Genomic DNA, 14,226 nt, shown 5'->3' with positions numbered 1-14,226 from the left:
CAGCATTTGCCAGAACATGCAGTGCATCCACATCCCCCCAGATAGCAGACACTGCATCCTGAGCCTCCACCACAACCACCTTGTCCCTGTGAATGGCTGAAGGCTGTTGTCTGGTTGTACAGACTGTAGTGTGATCTCTACGTTCCTCCTGGGCTTTGTCTGAAGCCCTTGCATAGTGCAACAAACTCTCCCCCTGGGATTTTGTTCCCCATGGTTTAGGGGCTGCATTTCAGACAGGGTGCTAGGTGATTGGAGAGGGTTATCAATGCCACCTGCTCTGAGACACCTCACACTTTTTGTGGTTGTTCTTACACCCCTGTGCCTCTCAAGGAGGCTTTAGCAGCAGCATTCCCTGCTGCAGGAGTGCAGAGTTGGGCTGATAGGGTTTTTACTGCAGCAGAATCTCACTGGGGCAGCCCCTGAGAGGAACAGGTTAGCAAAGCTTGGGAGTCCACCAACGCTTGTGAAGCCAGGGAGGCCATAGGGGAAGCAGCCAGCAGAGACAAGGACTTTTCAAAAGAATAATCTGAACAGTGTTTGTTTCTTGCTGCCTCAGGTTTCAGATATAGAAAATGTCCTAGGGGTTGTCCACACTGAAAACATCAAAATCTCTGCAGAGGTCTACGATGTTTCTCTGACCATTGACTTCGTACCTGAAGGTCAGTGGATGCCTCCTAAGCAAAGCAGTCCAGGTGCACTGCATTACCTTGGGAGGTGGGCAGCCAAAGCACTGGGATGGGATGGGATGGGATGGGATGGGATGGGATGGGATACAAGGATGGCATGGACACATAAAGCATGTACCCTGCAACCTGCATGAAATAAAGGGCTCTGACAGCCTTAAGTCTCTCCCCTCTGAACTTTGAAGTGTGCAGCTTCATGTGCAGATTGGATTTGGGGGCTTTGAAACAACAGTGACATGAACAGGCAGTTGGCAATGCCCACAGGCGCGGCACAGCAAATAAAGCAATTGGATTTGTGCTTGGGAGCGAGGAAATGGAAGGCGAGCTCTTTAGCTACTAAGCCTGCAGATATTTTAAGTGTGAAGAGAAAGGGCAGCTGGAAAACACTTTCAGGAACAGAAACTTGCTGGAAGGGGGTTTGCACCAAGATCTCCATGTAGCTTGTGGCCTGTTGTATTCTGCAGCAGCTCACAAATACTATGTTTGATCTCACTCTTGGGTTTTCTGCAGGTCCAGAAGGAAGCTTGGAATTTGGAACCATTAATGTCATGGATAACGTGAAGAAAATCCTATGTCTAAAGAACAAAGGAGTATACAACATTGAGTACAGGTGAGTCCTGCTGCCTGGTAGGGAGCATTTCCTTGGGTTCCCAGGCCTGCATGCTCTGTCAATGGCTAGAACCATTTCCATGCTGGCTACCTCATGGTAAATACAAAACCTGGACTCTCTAATCTCCATTATTCTACCAGAGAATCCAGCCACAAACCAGCAGTTCTTCACAGCTCAGCAGGAACCCAAAGGAGAGCCCCAGAAATTTCAGCCACTGGAATGCTGAGATTCATTGCCTTTCTTTGATGGTCACCTCCTTTCCCTTTCTGAGACTCTGTAAGGAAGGGAATGAAAAATGTTGGTGTCAAGGTTTCTTGCAGTAACCTCATGATTGTCTGCACTCTCTGTCAAGATCCAAGATTCCTGAGCAGAGCTGGACTCTCCCTTTTTTTTCTGGTCCTATGCAAAGTCCTGGCTGTGCTGGTGGCACCTGTACTTTTAACTGCAGAGATCTCCATTCCTTCCCTTTCTCCCCAGGTTCATGCTGAAGGGTGCAGGTCCCAGGATGCGAGACGCGGCATCCCACTTCACTGTTGCGCCTCAGTCGGGCGTGCTGATTGCCTCCCAGCCTGCTGTGAATGTTGAGATGCTCTTCCACCCCACCAGTGAAATACTCCTCAAGAACAGACCCATCCTGTACTGCCAGGTGAGCTGCCTGGGCCAGGCTGTGTTATCACACGGTGCTTTGGGAGTGTAAACAGGATAGATGTCTAATGGAAGGAGGCCTTTAACTGGAGAATCCTCTCTCCTACATGCACAAAGTCTTTCAACACCATTTGGGAGGCTTCCTAAGTGGAGCTGAGAATGTGACTCTGGAGGAGGTGCTTAAACAGGGAGGGGTAAACTGGAGGCTGGGGAGGGAGCCTGGGGACTGGGGTAGAGGCTGGCCTCTTTGCATTGTTTACCTGCCCTTCCTGTGGACACAGGTGACAGATGCCAGATTAGGTCGAGGAGGCCAGGTTGTGGCTGACATCCCACTGAAGGTGTCGGCCAAAGCCGTGTACAGCAAGTACAGCATTGAGCCTGCCTCACCCATCAACTTTGGGGCCATGATCAAGGGCACCAAGAAGAGCCAGACTGTGGTGCTGGAGAACAAAGGCATGCTCCACTTCAAATTCTGCATCCGCCAACCACCCGAGGATGCATCTACATCAGAAAGGAAAAGGTACGAGCAGCCCTGACCACCCTTCCTGTCTGAGGAGGCACCACCCCACGGCTGGTATGTGGCAGGCAGCCAGGGGACCTGGGCTGTTGTGGCTGATGTGCATTTGCATCCCTGGCTTGAGGAGAGGGAGCAAAAAAAGGCCTGGGTATCCACATGTGTAGTATGAAGCTGGTGGTAGAGCTGCTCAGTCCAGCAGGTGCTCTCAATGGGTGCTGCTGGCTGCTCTCTGGGAGCCAGCAGGAGCACAAGGCTTTCCTCTGTGAGCAGGAAGGCCAGCTTCGGCCTCAGAGAAAGGCAGGGGAGCTCAGATGACAGATACCTCTGCTTTCTCCTCTCAGCTCAAAGGAAGGGGAATCTGCTCCATTGGCTGCTAGGCTCTCAACAGCAAGGAAATCAAGCTCCTTCACACAGGTGGGTGACTCCTGCTGCCCAGCAGTGCTGCTGCAGGGGATGTGAGAAGATGCTGCTGTGCCCAGGCTGGGGCTCATCGCCACAGGGTGGGATGTGGTCTGCAAGACCATTATCTGCTCAGTCCCACTGACAGTCCTGTAGTCTGGCTCTGACCTGGAGTTGTGGGGTCAACAGAGGGGAGCAGGTCCTGTGTTTGGTAGCTGCAAGCCAGCATAGGTCTGTGAACACCTCAGAAGCAAAAACATCCCCCACTGAACTCCCAGTCCACAGAGCTCAGACAACATTGCTTTTTCTTCTTTGCAGTCCCCTACCTCTCTCCCATCATTTCTCAGAGGTAGTTCTGCTCTCCTCTGTTACCTCTGGAGATTGAAGGAGCACAGCTACCACCTTAATTCTTTACACTTAAATTCCTTTCTCTCTGCCCCCTGGGACAGATCTGTAGCTCTTCTTGGCTTGTTGCTCCCAGCCTGGGGCTGCCTTTGGGCCATGAAGTCATCCTTCCCTGCCCTGGGACTGGACATACTCTTTGGTGGGGTGCTCAAGGCACAGCTATCAGCCATCAACCTCTCCTGGAACTGTTTCTGCAGAGTCACCTCAATCTTGGCATGTTCACGGTGTCCCCCTGCTCCGGCTCCATCGGTCCGTGGGGCCAGCAGAAGATCACAGTGGACTGCTTCGCGGGGCAGGAGGGGAAATGTGAGGAGCAGCTCTACATTGACATCCCGGGCAGAGACCCCAAGGAGAATCCCCTGGGCATTCCCTTCACCCTGATTGCCGAGTCCTGCCTCCCAGGTACCTACTGGCCACAGTGCCCTTGGTCACACCTGCTGCTGAGCAGCACCTCAGTGCCACAGTGCCGGATTATTCCAACCAGCGCCCGGCACCGACAGCACGGGTGGGCTGCCCCAGAAAGCTGCCCAATCCGGGCTGCAGCTGCAGGGCACGGCCGCTCTACGGCTGCCATGGACTGCAGACTGTGCCAGGGTAGGGACAAGGATCAGGGAGAGGCCCTCTGTATGGTTCCCAAAGAAGTTGACTCCCGCAGGTTCAGTGACAGAAAGGGCAAACTCAAATGCATACATCAGATGATAAGGGGGAGGAAGTCTCAGGGGAGCATACAATCTTAGACCAATAGGGAGAAATTGGGGGTGGAATACAAGGCGGGGAATACAGTGTTTAAACCAATAAGGGGCTGCAGGGGAGGAGAATAATTTAAACAAATCAGTGGGGTTTCAAAGGATGCAAGTTTGATAGGGAAGTGTCTAGAGAAAGAGGCAGGCTTGGGGAGGGATAGACATTCAATAGGAGGAGGAAGAGGGAACAGAGGGGCAGATCTTTGGAGAGATGGGCAGCCAGGGCAAACCCAATAACACAGGGCAGAAAGGAACAATCCATCAAGAATAAAATATGCTATGACAGTACAAATTAAGAAAGATTACAAAACTGACTGCTAGAAATGCATTACAATTAAAAAACACAATGCTACACCTCAACTTGCTGCTTGGATAGAGAGGCATGCTAGCCCTGGTGTCCCAGCTTAAAATCCTCAGAGGTTCCAGCCCTCTTCAAGTCCACCAGTGGACTCACGCCTCCCAGGCTGAGAGGGATGCATGGAAGGATAAAAGGAAAGCAATGCTCTCTAAGACTGAGGTGGACTGGGCTCCATCCTCACAGCCAGTTCCCCCAGCCAAGGCTGGGTTTAGCAGTCACCCGGGCAGAAAGGGCTTATCAAGCCTTCTGAGAGACCAGCAGGGTCCAGATAAACTCATCAGGGAGGCTTCTCCATGTTCATCCCTCTGGTGTGTCCCCAGGACTTGCTGAGGACGTGCTGTTAATCTTCGAGGAGTACCCGATCTGCAGCAGCACCGACCTCGACCGCAAGATGCAGTCGGTGAAAGGCACGGGCCTGTTCGTCAGAGATGAGAACAGGTTCATCTTCAACAAGGTTCTGGTTGGCCAAGAGGCAGAAGCTCATTTCAGTATCTACAGTGCAAGCAGCCTGCCGTGTGATGTGGTCCTCTCCATCAAACCCCTGCCTGGAGAGGTAAGAGCAGGAGGCCAAGGTGGTGGTTGCCCTCTAAAGGCCGGGTGAGAGCCTCTTTTGTTCTCCAGGTGCATTGCTTCCTGTGGCCCAGACTAGTCTTGATCAGTGCAGGTCAAACTGCAGGGGAGAGCAGCAGAGGCAGGGAACAGTTGTGTGGAATTCTGCATGTCTCGGGCAAGGTTTTGGCTCACACCTCTGGGTCTTCAGAGGGAGAAGTGAATCCTTCTGAACCTCTCCTGGAAGCACACGCAGAGAGGGGCTCTTATGAGCTGACATGCCAGGGCTCAAAGCACAGCATTTCCTCAGGCTCCCTGGCTTTTCCTTCTCTTTGAAGGCCAGTTCTGGGTTAGTTGCAGGATCTTCCATGCAGTGCCCATCTCCCATATAGGCTGGGGCAGCTGCCAGCACTCCAAATACACAATGCTTTAGCACAAGGTCAGGGAAGGAGGGAGGAAGACACAATGTCTGGGGCTGTTCTCAGTAATGCATTTATGTATAAAACTGTGTCATCTTGAAAGGTGTTTTCTCCTAACACTGCTCTCTGGATTCCCCCAAGGAACAAATCCCTATCAACAACGTTTTCAAGTTGGATCCAGTCAAGATGTCCATTCCTGGCTCATCCTATGCTGTTGCTACAGTGACCTTCACCCCGCCAGATGAGCAGAACTACAACTGCACCTTCAAGGCTTCCCTTGTCATCCCCAAAGGGTAACTGACCCTGTGAAATATTCGGGAGGCCTCACTGATAGCTGCCTCTCCCCTGGAAAGGCACAGACCTCTTGTTAGCTCTAATGCTTTCAGTAGCCTCAGGAAGAATACTTGGCATGAGATGATCTGGGAGGCAGTAACTCTTAGATAGAGCAGAAAAATGAGGCTGATGGTTTAGCCTGTATGAGGAACTAAGAAGACAGGCAAATATTAGGTAGCCAACTGGAAGTTACTGAGATGTGCTGCAGCTGAGCTGGGGGTTCCAAGGACAAAGGCTTGGATGAAGCAGTTTCTGTACCAGCAAGTCAGCAGTCACACTTTCCTCTTTGTTTCTGTAAAATTAGGTGATCCTCTGTGATTCCCTGGCATTCATTAAGCTGTTTTATGTGAGTGATTGGAGCTGGTATGAAAGAGGAGTCTGGTTCCTCTGCTCTGGGACCTGTGTACTGGGGCTTTGGCCTGCTCTTCCTCAACCCTTTAGTGGCTGAATTGGAACAAGAGAAGTCTAATTGCTAATAAGCAATTGCTTTTTTACTGTTCATGGAAATGATCTTTACTGATGGTGATGATGATGTGTTTTTGCCTTCTTGCTTTTGTACTGCCTTCATGCTGTGCTTTTGCTTGTTGCATAAGTTCATCTCAGTGCAGCCAGGGGATTTGCCATATCTCATCTGGTGCCTCATTATTTACCTGCTGTACTGCATGATTCAATTAAATGAAATTATTTTTAACTGTTATTGTGGAAGGCTCTGGCTCTTTGGAGCAGATTCCTCTTGTGAATGGCCCTGAATGGATTGGGAAGAAGCTGGTGGGGGGCCGTGTTGTGGGGTACAGGAGCACCAGGCAGGGAAAACGCTGTGGCCCTTGCTGCTTTGCCTGCCTAGTGAGAAATGCGTTAGTGCCAGCCGAAATTGTTTCTGTGCCTCTTCTGCAGCCCTGTGAAAATTAAACCCCAAACCGTGACCTTCACCATCAGTGGGAAGGCGCACGAGGCGCAGCTGACGGTCGTGTGCCCCAGCGCTCGCAGCAAGAGGGGAACGGCCGTGCTGCGCTTCAAGAGGCGCCGTGTGGGGACATCCCAGAAGCTGCCCCTGGTCGTCCGGAACGATGGCATCATACCTCTCAAGGTGGGGAGGACCTGCTCAAGGAATGGTCTGGTGTGGGAACGAGCGCTTGTGGCACAGGGGAAGGGTCCCAGAAAACACGGCAGACCTGGGAAGAGGTGTCAGAAATTCTTTTGAAGCAAGTGACTGACATCTGTTCTCCAAGAAGGGAATTCTTGGAAATTTTCCATCCAGTCTTTCTTCTTTAAGTTGAACACAAGAAAGGTTGTGGAGTATTTTCCCCCCGTCTCTCAGGTCACCTTTTGTTCTCATGGACATGTGTGATTTTCTAGTTCCATTACATTGTATTTGATCCCAGTTTACTACATTTGAAGTAGACTTAGATGTGGTTTAATTACATTCTGCTCATTATTTTCTGTCCTGTTTGGTTCTCTGTCAGTTCTACCCAGATGCCTCTGAACGCCCTTTTTTCTTGTCTGGTTTGACTTCACTTTTGTGCTAAGTGCTGTTAGTAGTGGGAGAGGTGCTGGGCTGCCATGTGGGACCAGCAGCACTGTGGTGTCAGTCCCTGTGCCACCCTGTACTCACACCAGCATCATTGTGCTCTGGTTTCCCTTTTCTCAGTTTATGTTACGCCTGGAGCACGAGTACGGAGCGTTCTTCTTGAAGGGCAGGGCCTCCACACTCGAGGTATTCCGCACTGAAGATGAGGACTCCCTCATAAATGGTAAATTCATTACCTGTGAAATGTGATCATGCAAAGAGGGAAAACTCAGCCAAGCCTGCTCTTGGCTTCTCCGAGCAGCAGCCAGATGTTAGGCACAGTTTTGTTCCCTGGGCTCTCTGTCCCCCAAGCTTTTCTTGGGGCCTTTTTGCAGGGTTTCCTCCTAGCAAGTTGTAGGAAGTTCTTCTGTTCTAGATGTGGGGCGTTGAGTTGTGGGGGACTGTCACTACCACAGTGGACCCTCTGAGGTATTTGCTGCATGTAGGAAGGTACCAACCTGAACAGACACAGCCCTTGAGCACACAGCCAGCCAGCAGAAGCCAAAAGCACTCTTTGGCTCAGCTTTGCATATGGCTGGAGCTGGCTGGAAGCAGATGGAATGAGGGCTGGGCATCAGCCTGAGATTAAGCTGCTTAAGTGGTGATGTGTCTGGAGGTGGCATAGGCACAAGGTGTCTTGTGAACATAGGAAGAAGGTCTGGAACTACTGGGGGTAGAACCTGTGCTTAGAAGGCAGCTGGCTTCAACCTCTTATTCCTCATATCTCCTATGGAAATATTTCCTCTGTACAGCTGTATCACCTAACTCTGATTTCCATTGCTGTGCAGGGAGCAAGCCCACAAAGCCTTTCTTCCTTCTGCGTCACGGGGAATCAGCAGAGTTTGATGTCATTTTCAAACCCACCCTGGCTCAACGTCTGGAAGGGGAGATTCATCTGTTGGTGGCGGACGCCTGCTCTAACAAGATCCTAGTAGAGCTGGTGGGTGAAGGCCACAGAGACAGATTCATCTTCAGAGGACTAAAGGAAGACATAGAGGAAAGGGATGCTAAGAGCAGCCTGAATAAAGACATCATTGATGGTAAGAGAGGAGAGGCTGCCAAGGTGGAGCAAGGAGGAGGACAATGTCTGATCATGTGTGTCCTCCCTCTAGCCAGGCCTGGTCTGTCACCCACGGGACTTGGTGGCCTGTGGGCGTGGCAGCCATGCATGCAGAGCAGTGTGTGCTGTGCTGCCCGTTGCTGGCTTAAGGATGTGTCAGGGTGTTTCCCTGGAAGTGGTGGGATGGGGAACTCCCTCCAGAGGGAGGAAGGCTTGGAGCAAGGAAGCACTGAACGTGCAGGTGTCTGTGCACGTGAGGGGGTGTGTGGAGCTCCCTGCATGCTGAGATCTCTTGCTCTCCTCCTTTACAGCTATCAGAGTGAATCACATGGACTTTGGGCACTGTCCTGTCGGGAAGTGCTGCCGCAGGACCTTCGCCATCAGGAACCGCACCCGGCACCAGTTCCTGCGCTTTGAGTGGGAGGCAGACGGCCCATTCCACATCTCCCCCAAGGTGAGCGTGGACTGCTCTGCCTTTCCCCACTGCTCAGGCCCTGCCCTGGTGTTCCCAGGAGCTGGCAGGGAGTCCTCACATGCCACTGATAGCCTGTTCCAGTGCCATGTAGGAGATGCAGTCCCTGGCTTGGCTGGGCCAAGGCTGCCAGCCTTGCAGCAAAGGCTTCATGTTATGGCAGGTGGCACCTTCTGTTCACACTTTTGTCTATCAGACTTTGCATAAATCCACTCTGAGGTGCAGATTCCTGGCACAGCTGCTTACCACATCAGTTCCTTTTGCTGGAAGTCCTGCCCTTGGCAGTGCTTCAAGTTTGGTCTTGACTCCCTGATTCCCCCTAGGTGGGACACCTCCGTCCTCGCCGTTCCAAGAAGATCAGAGTGTCCTTCAAATCAAATGTCCCAGTCACCTACAGGAGGCACCTTGTGAAATGTAAGGTGACCAAAATCGAGTTTCAGCTGCCACCAAGGAAGGTTCCGGACTGGGATGACCAACAGTGCATTGTCACGTGGAAGAGTACCCCCAGGAAAGACCCAGGAGACAAATTCTATAAAATGCAGAAGGTAAGAAGCAAAATGGCAAAAAAAGCCAACCCAGCTTTTACAAAAAGAACCACCATAACACCATCACTGCTGGCTGTGCAGCTCCTGCTTCCTCTGACATCAGACAGCTGTGAGGTTCACCAGCAGTGCAGTCCAGGGCAGAGGTGGATGCACAGTGACTGGATGCACTCACACAAGAGGGGAAGCCTTTGGACAAGAGACCTTTAGCCACACAAACCATCAGTCTGTGCCACAAGCACAAGTGTTGCAGCCCATGTTGAATGAGGGACAATGTTTTATGATTTTATCCCATTTTATGGTGTTAGAAATGTCTTCGTCTCATTTGGTGCCTTTTCACCAACAAGGAGTTAAGTCTGCTGCACTCTGTCTCTTCTTTTGAAGCAGAGAGAAATCCACTTCTCCTGCATATGCTGGTGAAGTCCAAGTTTTGTCTGCATGGATACCAGAGAATTTGGTTGTAGTCTCTGTATTGTGTGGGATATCTCATCATGGAGTAGCTCAGGCACTGTGTGACAGTATGGAGGAGTCAGAGAAGGATCATCTCCAGAGACTCCGGGTTTTATTTTCATTATTGCCACGCAAACTCATCTTGGGTGAAGGTTCATTCTGAGTTTCTAGATCATTTTAAGGCTTCTAAACCATCCTCTTTTCTATCAGAACATCTGCAGTTGGAGACTTTCCTAGTGAGATCTCTCACATCCCAAAATGCCCATCCCCAGCTCCCAGCAGTGTGGCTGTTGCTCCACACAAGAAATCTGGAAAGCACTTTCTCCTAAGATAAGGAAAAGGTGCTTTCTAGAATTCTTCAGTCTTGGGGTTCTTCATCTACAGAGCTCCAGCAGGGGAACTTAAACCAAATTTTGAGACCTGCTGGATTTATAGGGGACAGGAAAAGAGTCAGTCCCTCTGCAAGGTTGAAGTACAGGGACTGGAACACAGCTATAGTCTCCGTGGGGATATTAACAGCTGTGGTAGTGACTGCTTGGATCAGTGGGTAGAAACAACTACTGTAGCAGAGCAGTCCCAATTTTGTCATCTTTCCAGGGAAGTAAAAGTGAATGGTCCTTTCTAGTCCCGCTGTGAGGCTGACCTTGGAGGCCAGAAGATTCCCTTCCAGGCCTGACCTTCTGGGCTCTGCTCAGTGACTCCTCCCTCCTGTGTTTGCAGGTGGTCGAGCCAGTCCCAGAAACGGATCACACTGAGGTGGAGGGTAGCACCCAGGAGGCCGAGGTGCGCCTCAGTGCTGCTGTGGCCTACACCCAGCTGAAGACGAACACCATCGTGGTTCAGTTCAAGAACACCTTGCCCTTCCACACAAGGACAGCCACGTGAGTGCTGGAGGCCAGGCACTGCTCCTCCTGGGAGCAGGAGCTGCCTTTGCCCAGGGCTGGCCCAGTGCCTGCTTGCCACAACTCTGCCCCAGCCCCAACCAGCACAGGCCCATTGTCGTGCACACAAGGCCAAGCAGGAGATGGTGGTCAGGAGAGCCTCAGTGCTGCCAGACCTTTCTGCTGAGAGCAGCCATGGGTTTGCTCTCACTGCATGTCACCTGTCCTCATCTGCTCAGGAATAAGTTTGCAGTCAAACCAAGACCTAAAGTCCAGAGTAAGCCCCTTAGCTTCCATGTCCTGGGCACCATGTTGGCCCTTTCCTCTCAAAGATCCAGACTTGGAAATACTGTTTAGGGCCACCCAGGACAGCAGTCTGAGCAGCAGGGTTGCCTGGGGAAGAAGGTGCTCCTCAGCAGAAAGTGATACCAGGAGTTCCTAAGACAATGTTACTGTACTAATTGCTTTATATTTATTGGACATTTTTTTTTTATTCCTCCTTCTTGCTTTTCAGTTTCAGAATTCACAACACAGGGAAGGTACCTCTGGAATACTACTGGGAGGAACCTACAGCTAGTAAACCAGTGAAGAAGGGATACTCGGTCGCTCTGATGCGTAAGGGCATTTCACCCCAAAACATGAATTGCTTTTTCATCCTTGTCCACACGTCCACTTTCATCAGCATCTTCCCAGCCGCAGCTGGAGAGTTTTCACCTTGTCCCTCTCTGCCTTTCAGCCTTTTCTGTTCTTGCTCTGCCCCTTCTGCTCTGCAAAGGAGCTGAGCCAGGCTCTGGGGAGAGCCACGTGCTGGGTCAGGACTGGGAAGGGGGACATCAGGTCATCTCTTTGAGAAGTCTGAGACTGGGAAAAGCAGTGGTGTAACGAGTGACCTGCCCTGGAGCCACTGTCTGTGTGCAGTTCCTCACTCCAGGGCAAATGCAAAGTCACTGTCTAAAAGCAACTCTCCTGCTTTGGCACAGGAATGTGTGCTGCAGGCAGAGACGCTGCTCCCAGACACTATTTCCTGCTAGAATAAAGGACTTGGCCAGAGATGCTCCAAGTGCATCCCAGCTCTCTTCCACCTACGTGCAGCAGGAGGCGGAGTTGCTGGGAACACAGGTCTTTGAAAGGTGTTCTCTTGCTCCCTTGCAGGTCGGCTCCTCTCTTCTAAAATTATAAAGCATCGCAGAAAGCTGCTGCGACGTTACTGGCGGCGGCTGGCCCGTCCTCCTAAAGTGCGGCGGCGGCGGCGGCGGCGGCTGCGGTGGCCTCTCACGAATGAGGACTTTGCCCAGTGGTGGTGCCAGCTGGTGCGGTTGGATCCCGACCTATTGCTGGGTCCTGGGGAGGAGCAGGATTCCAAGCAGAAGCAGGATTCCAAGCAGCAGCAGAAGGTTTCCAAGCAGCAGCAGCAGGAGGATTCCAAGCAGCAGCAGCAGCAGGATTCCAAGGAGCAGCAGCAGCAGGATTCCAAGCAGCAGCAGCAGCAGGATTCCAAGCAGCAGCAGCAGCAGGATTCCAAGGAGCAGCAGCAGCAGGATTCCAAGCAGCAGCAGGGTTCCAAGCAGCAGCAGCAGGATTCCAAGCAGCAGCAGCAGCAGGATTCCAAGCAGCAGCAGAGTTCCAAGCAGCAGCAGCAGCAGGGTTCCAAGCAGCAGCAGAGTTCCAAGCAGCAGCAGCAGGATTCCAAGCAGCAGCAGCAGCAGGGTTCCAAGCAGCAGCAGCAAGGTTCCAAGCAGCAGCAGCAGGATTCCAAGCAGCAGCAGCAGGATTCCAAGCAGCAGCAGCAGCAAGGTTCCAAGCAGCAGCAGCAGGGTTCCAAGCAGCAGCAGCAGCAGCAGGATTCCAAGCAGCAGCAGCAGCAGGGTTCCAAGCAGCAGCAGCAGGATTCCAAGCAGCAGCAGCAGGATTCCAAGCAGCAGCAAGGTTCCAAACAGCAGCAGCAGGATTCCAAGCAGCAGCAGCCTTCTAAGCAGCAGCAGCAGCTTTCTGAGAAGGAGCAGCTGGATTCCAAGCAGAAGAAGAGTTCCAAGAAGCAGAGCCGCTCCAAGGAACAGCACCTCCCTGAGCAGCAGCAGCCCGAGGAGCAGCAGCCTGAGCAGCAGCAGCCCGAGGAGCAGCAGCCCGAGCAGCAGCAGCCCGAGGAGCAGCAGCCCGAGCAGCCAGCCCCTTCCAAGAAGAAGAAAAAGACAAAGCACGTCTCTCTGCAGCATAGCAGTTCCTCCATGGAAATCTTCCCAGATCTGACCGATGAAACACCGGCGGCACTGTTCTCCATCGACCCCTACCGCGGCACCCTCGCTCCTGGCCAGATGCAGACCTTCCACGTGCGCTTCGCCCCGAAGGCTGTGGGCAAGTTTAAGACCATCATGGTGTGCAGGTGGGAAACGTCTCCACCAACTCACGCTACCGATGGGTGTCACTGAATCACAGGGTGGGACAGAGTGGAAGGGACCACAGTAGGTCATCTGGTCCCACTTCCCTGCTCAGGTGGGGTCGTCGCTGAGCACAGGGTTGTGTCCAGAGGGCTCTGGAATAATTCCAGTGAGGGACACTCCACACTCTCTCTGGGCAAGCTGTCACCTACACAGGAAAGAAGTTCTTCCTCAAGTTCAGGTGGAATTTCCTGTTCAGGTTCTGCCATTGCCTCTTGTCCTATTGCTGGGCATCACCAAGCACAGCCTGGTTCATCCCCCCTAACACCCTCCCTTCAGTCCCTCTGACTGGGATGGGGAGGTGGGCATGGAGTCAGGCAGCCCCAGAGAGGCAGCAGAAACACCCACAGGAGCACAGAAAGATCTGTGGAAGGCCAGATCATCTGGCCTTGGAAGGGAGGCACTGGGAAAAGACACCGTATGAAACATCACGCTCCCGGAAGGTTGCAAAATCTGGAATGAGAGATCTGGGCACCAGCCAGTCCCTAGCTCTGGTTCCTTTGGGGACAAGCAAGGCCTGCTTCTCTACATGGAACCCTGTGTGCTGTAGGTGGTTCCCAGGCACTTAACAGGTCATGGTCCTGCCCTTGCACCTCTGTGCAGTGAGTGCAGTTATTTAATGTGCTGCTCACTGCTTGCACAGAGAGAGGATGCAACACTGTGTGCTTTGCAAGGAGGCAGAAAAGCAGCTGGCTGTAAATGTTCCTCTGGCTAACACCAGTCCCCTTCTTCCTAGGATTCCTAAGCTGAGGCCAAGTCAGAAGAAGGTGCGGCTGATTTTGAGAGGCAGGGCCCGGGACAAGAAGAAGATGAGGTTTGGTAAACCCAAACGCTCGGCGTTACGGCAGGCAGAGGAGAGCCCGAAGCCCAAGAAGAAGGTGCACTGGAAACTGCCCCCTGAGTGAGAGCGTTTGTGTCAGCTGGAGCCTCCACAGGAGCCAGCAGCACCGTGCCTTCTGCTGCTGGTGGTCTCCCACCCTTCACCAGAGACCTCCGCAGCTACCCTTCCAGTGAACGCCTCTAGCTTATCTTTTAGTTACCTAAGTTAATTCACTAACTGTTGTTTAATTGTTGATTAAACAACTGGCAATAAATCGTTAGTTGTCAGCTTGTCTTGGTTGGAAAGACAGGTGTCTGCAGGACCTCTCTGGAATGGAA

General features: G+C 52.2%; 1 protein-coding gene and 1 pseudogene across 1 annotated transcript; both read left to right on the top strand.

Annotated features, from left to right (window-relative positions):
* Positions 1-5,625, top strand: part of LOC128932879 (hydrocephalus-inducing protein homolog) — a 53,973-nt pseudogene extending 48,348 nt beyond the window's left edge.
* A 5,619-nt stretch (positions 5,626-11,244) lies between these two features.
* On the top strand, positions 11,245-14,086 carry LOC128932878 (uncharacterized). The gene is made up of 4 exons (XM_054269621.1): positions 11,245-11,248; positions 11,786-12,027; positions 12,610-13,013; positions 13,805-14,086. Exons 1-4 carry the CDS (start codon positions 11,245-11,247, stop codon positions 13,971-13,973), a joined length of 819 nt encoding a protein of 272 aa, XP_054125596.1. The 3' UTR covers positions 13,974-14,086.
* Positions 14,087-14,226: the final 140 nt, after the last annotated feature.

This window comes from Melozone crissalis, unplaced genomic scaffold (genome assembly GCF_028551555.1).
Source record: "Melozone crissalis strain CALT ecotype California unplaced genomic scaffold, PUWL_Pcris_2 ptg000007l_1, whole genome shotgun sequence".
NCBI lineage: Eukaryota > Metazoa > Chordata > Aves > Passeriformes > Passerellidae > Melozone > Melozone crissalis.
This window is presented reverse-complemented; position numbering and strand designations above follow the sequence as displayed.

Excerpts from the sequence above, each read along its gene's own strand:
- LOC128932878 (XM_054269621.1), top strand. Across the intron at positions 12,028-12,609 it reads ATTCCAAGCAGCAGCAGAAG|CAGCAGCAGCTTTCTGAGAA; the intron begins GTTTCCAAGCAG and ends CCTTCTAAGCAG. Across the intron at positions 13,014-13,804 it reads AAGACCATCATGGTGTGCAG|GATTCCTAAGCTGAGGCCAA; the intron begins GTGGGAAACGTC and ends CCTTCTTCCTAG.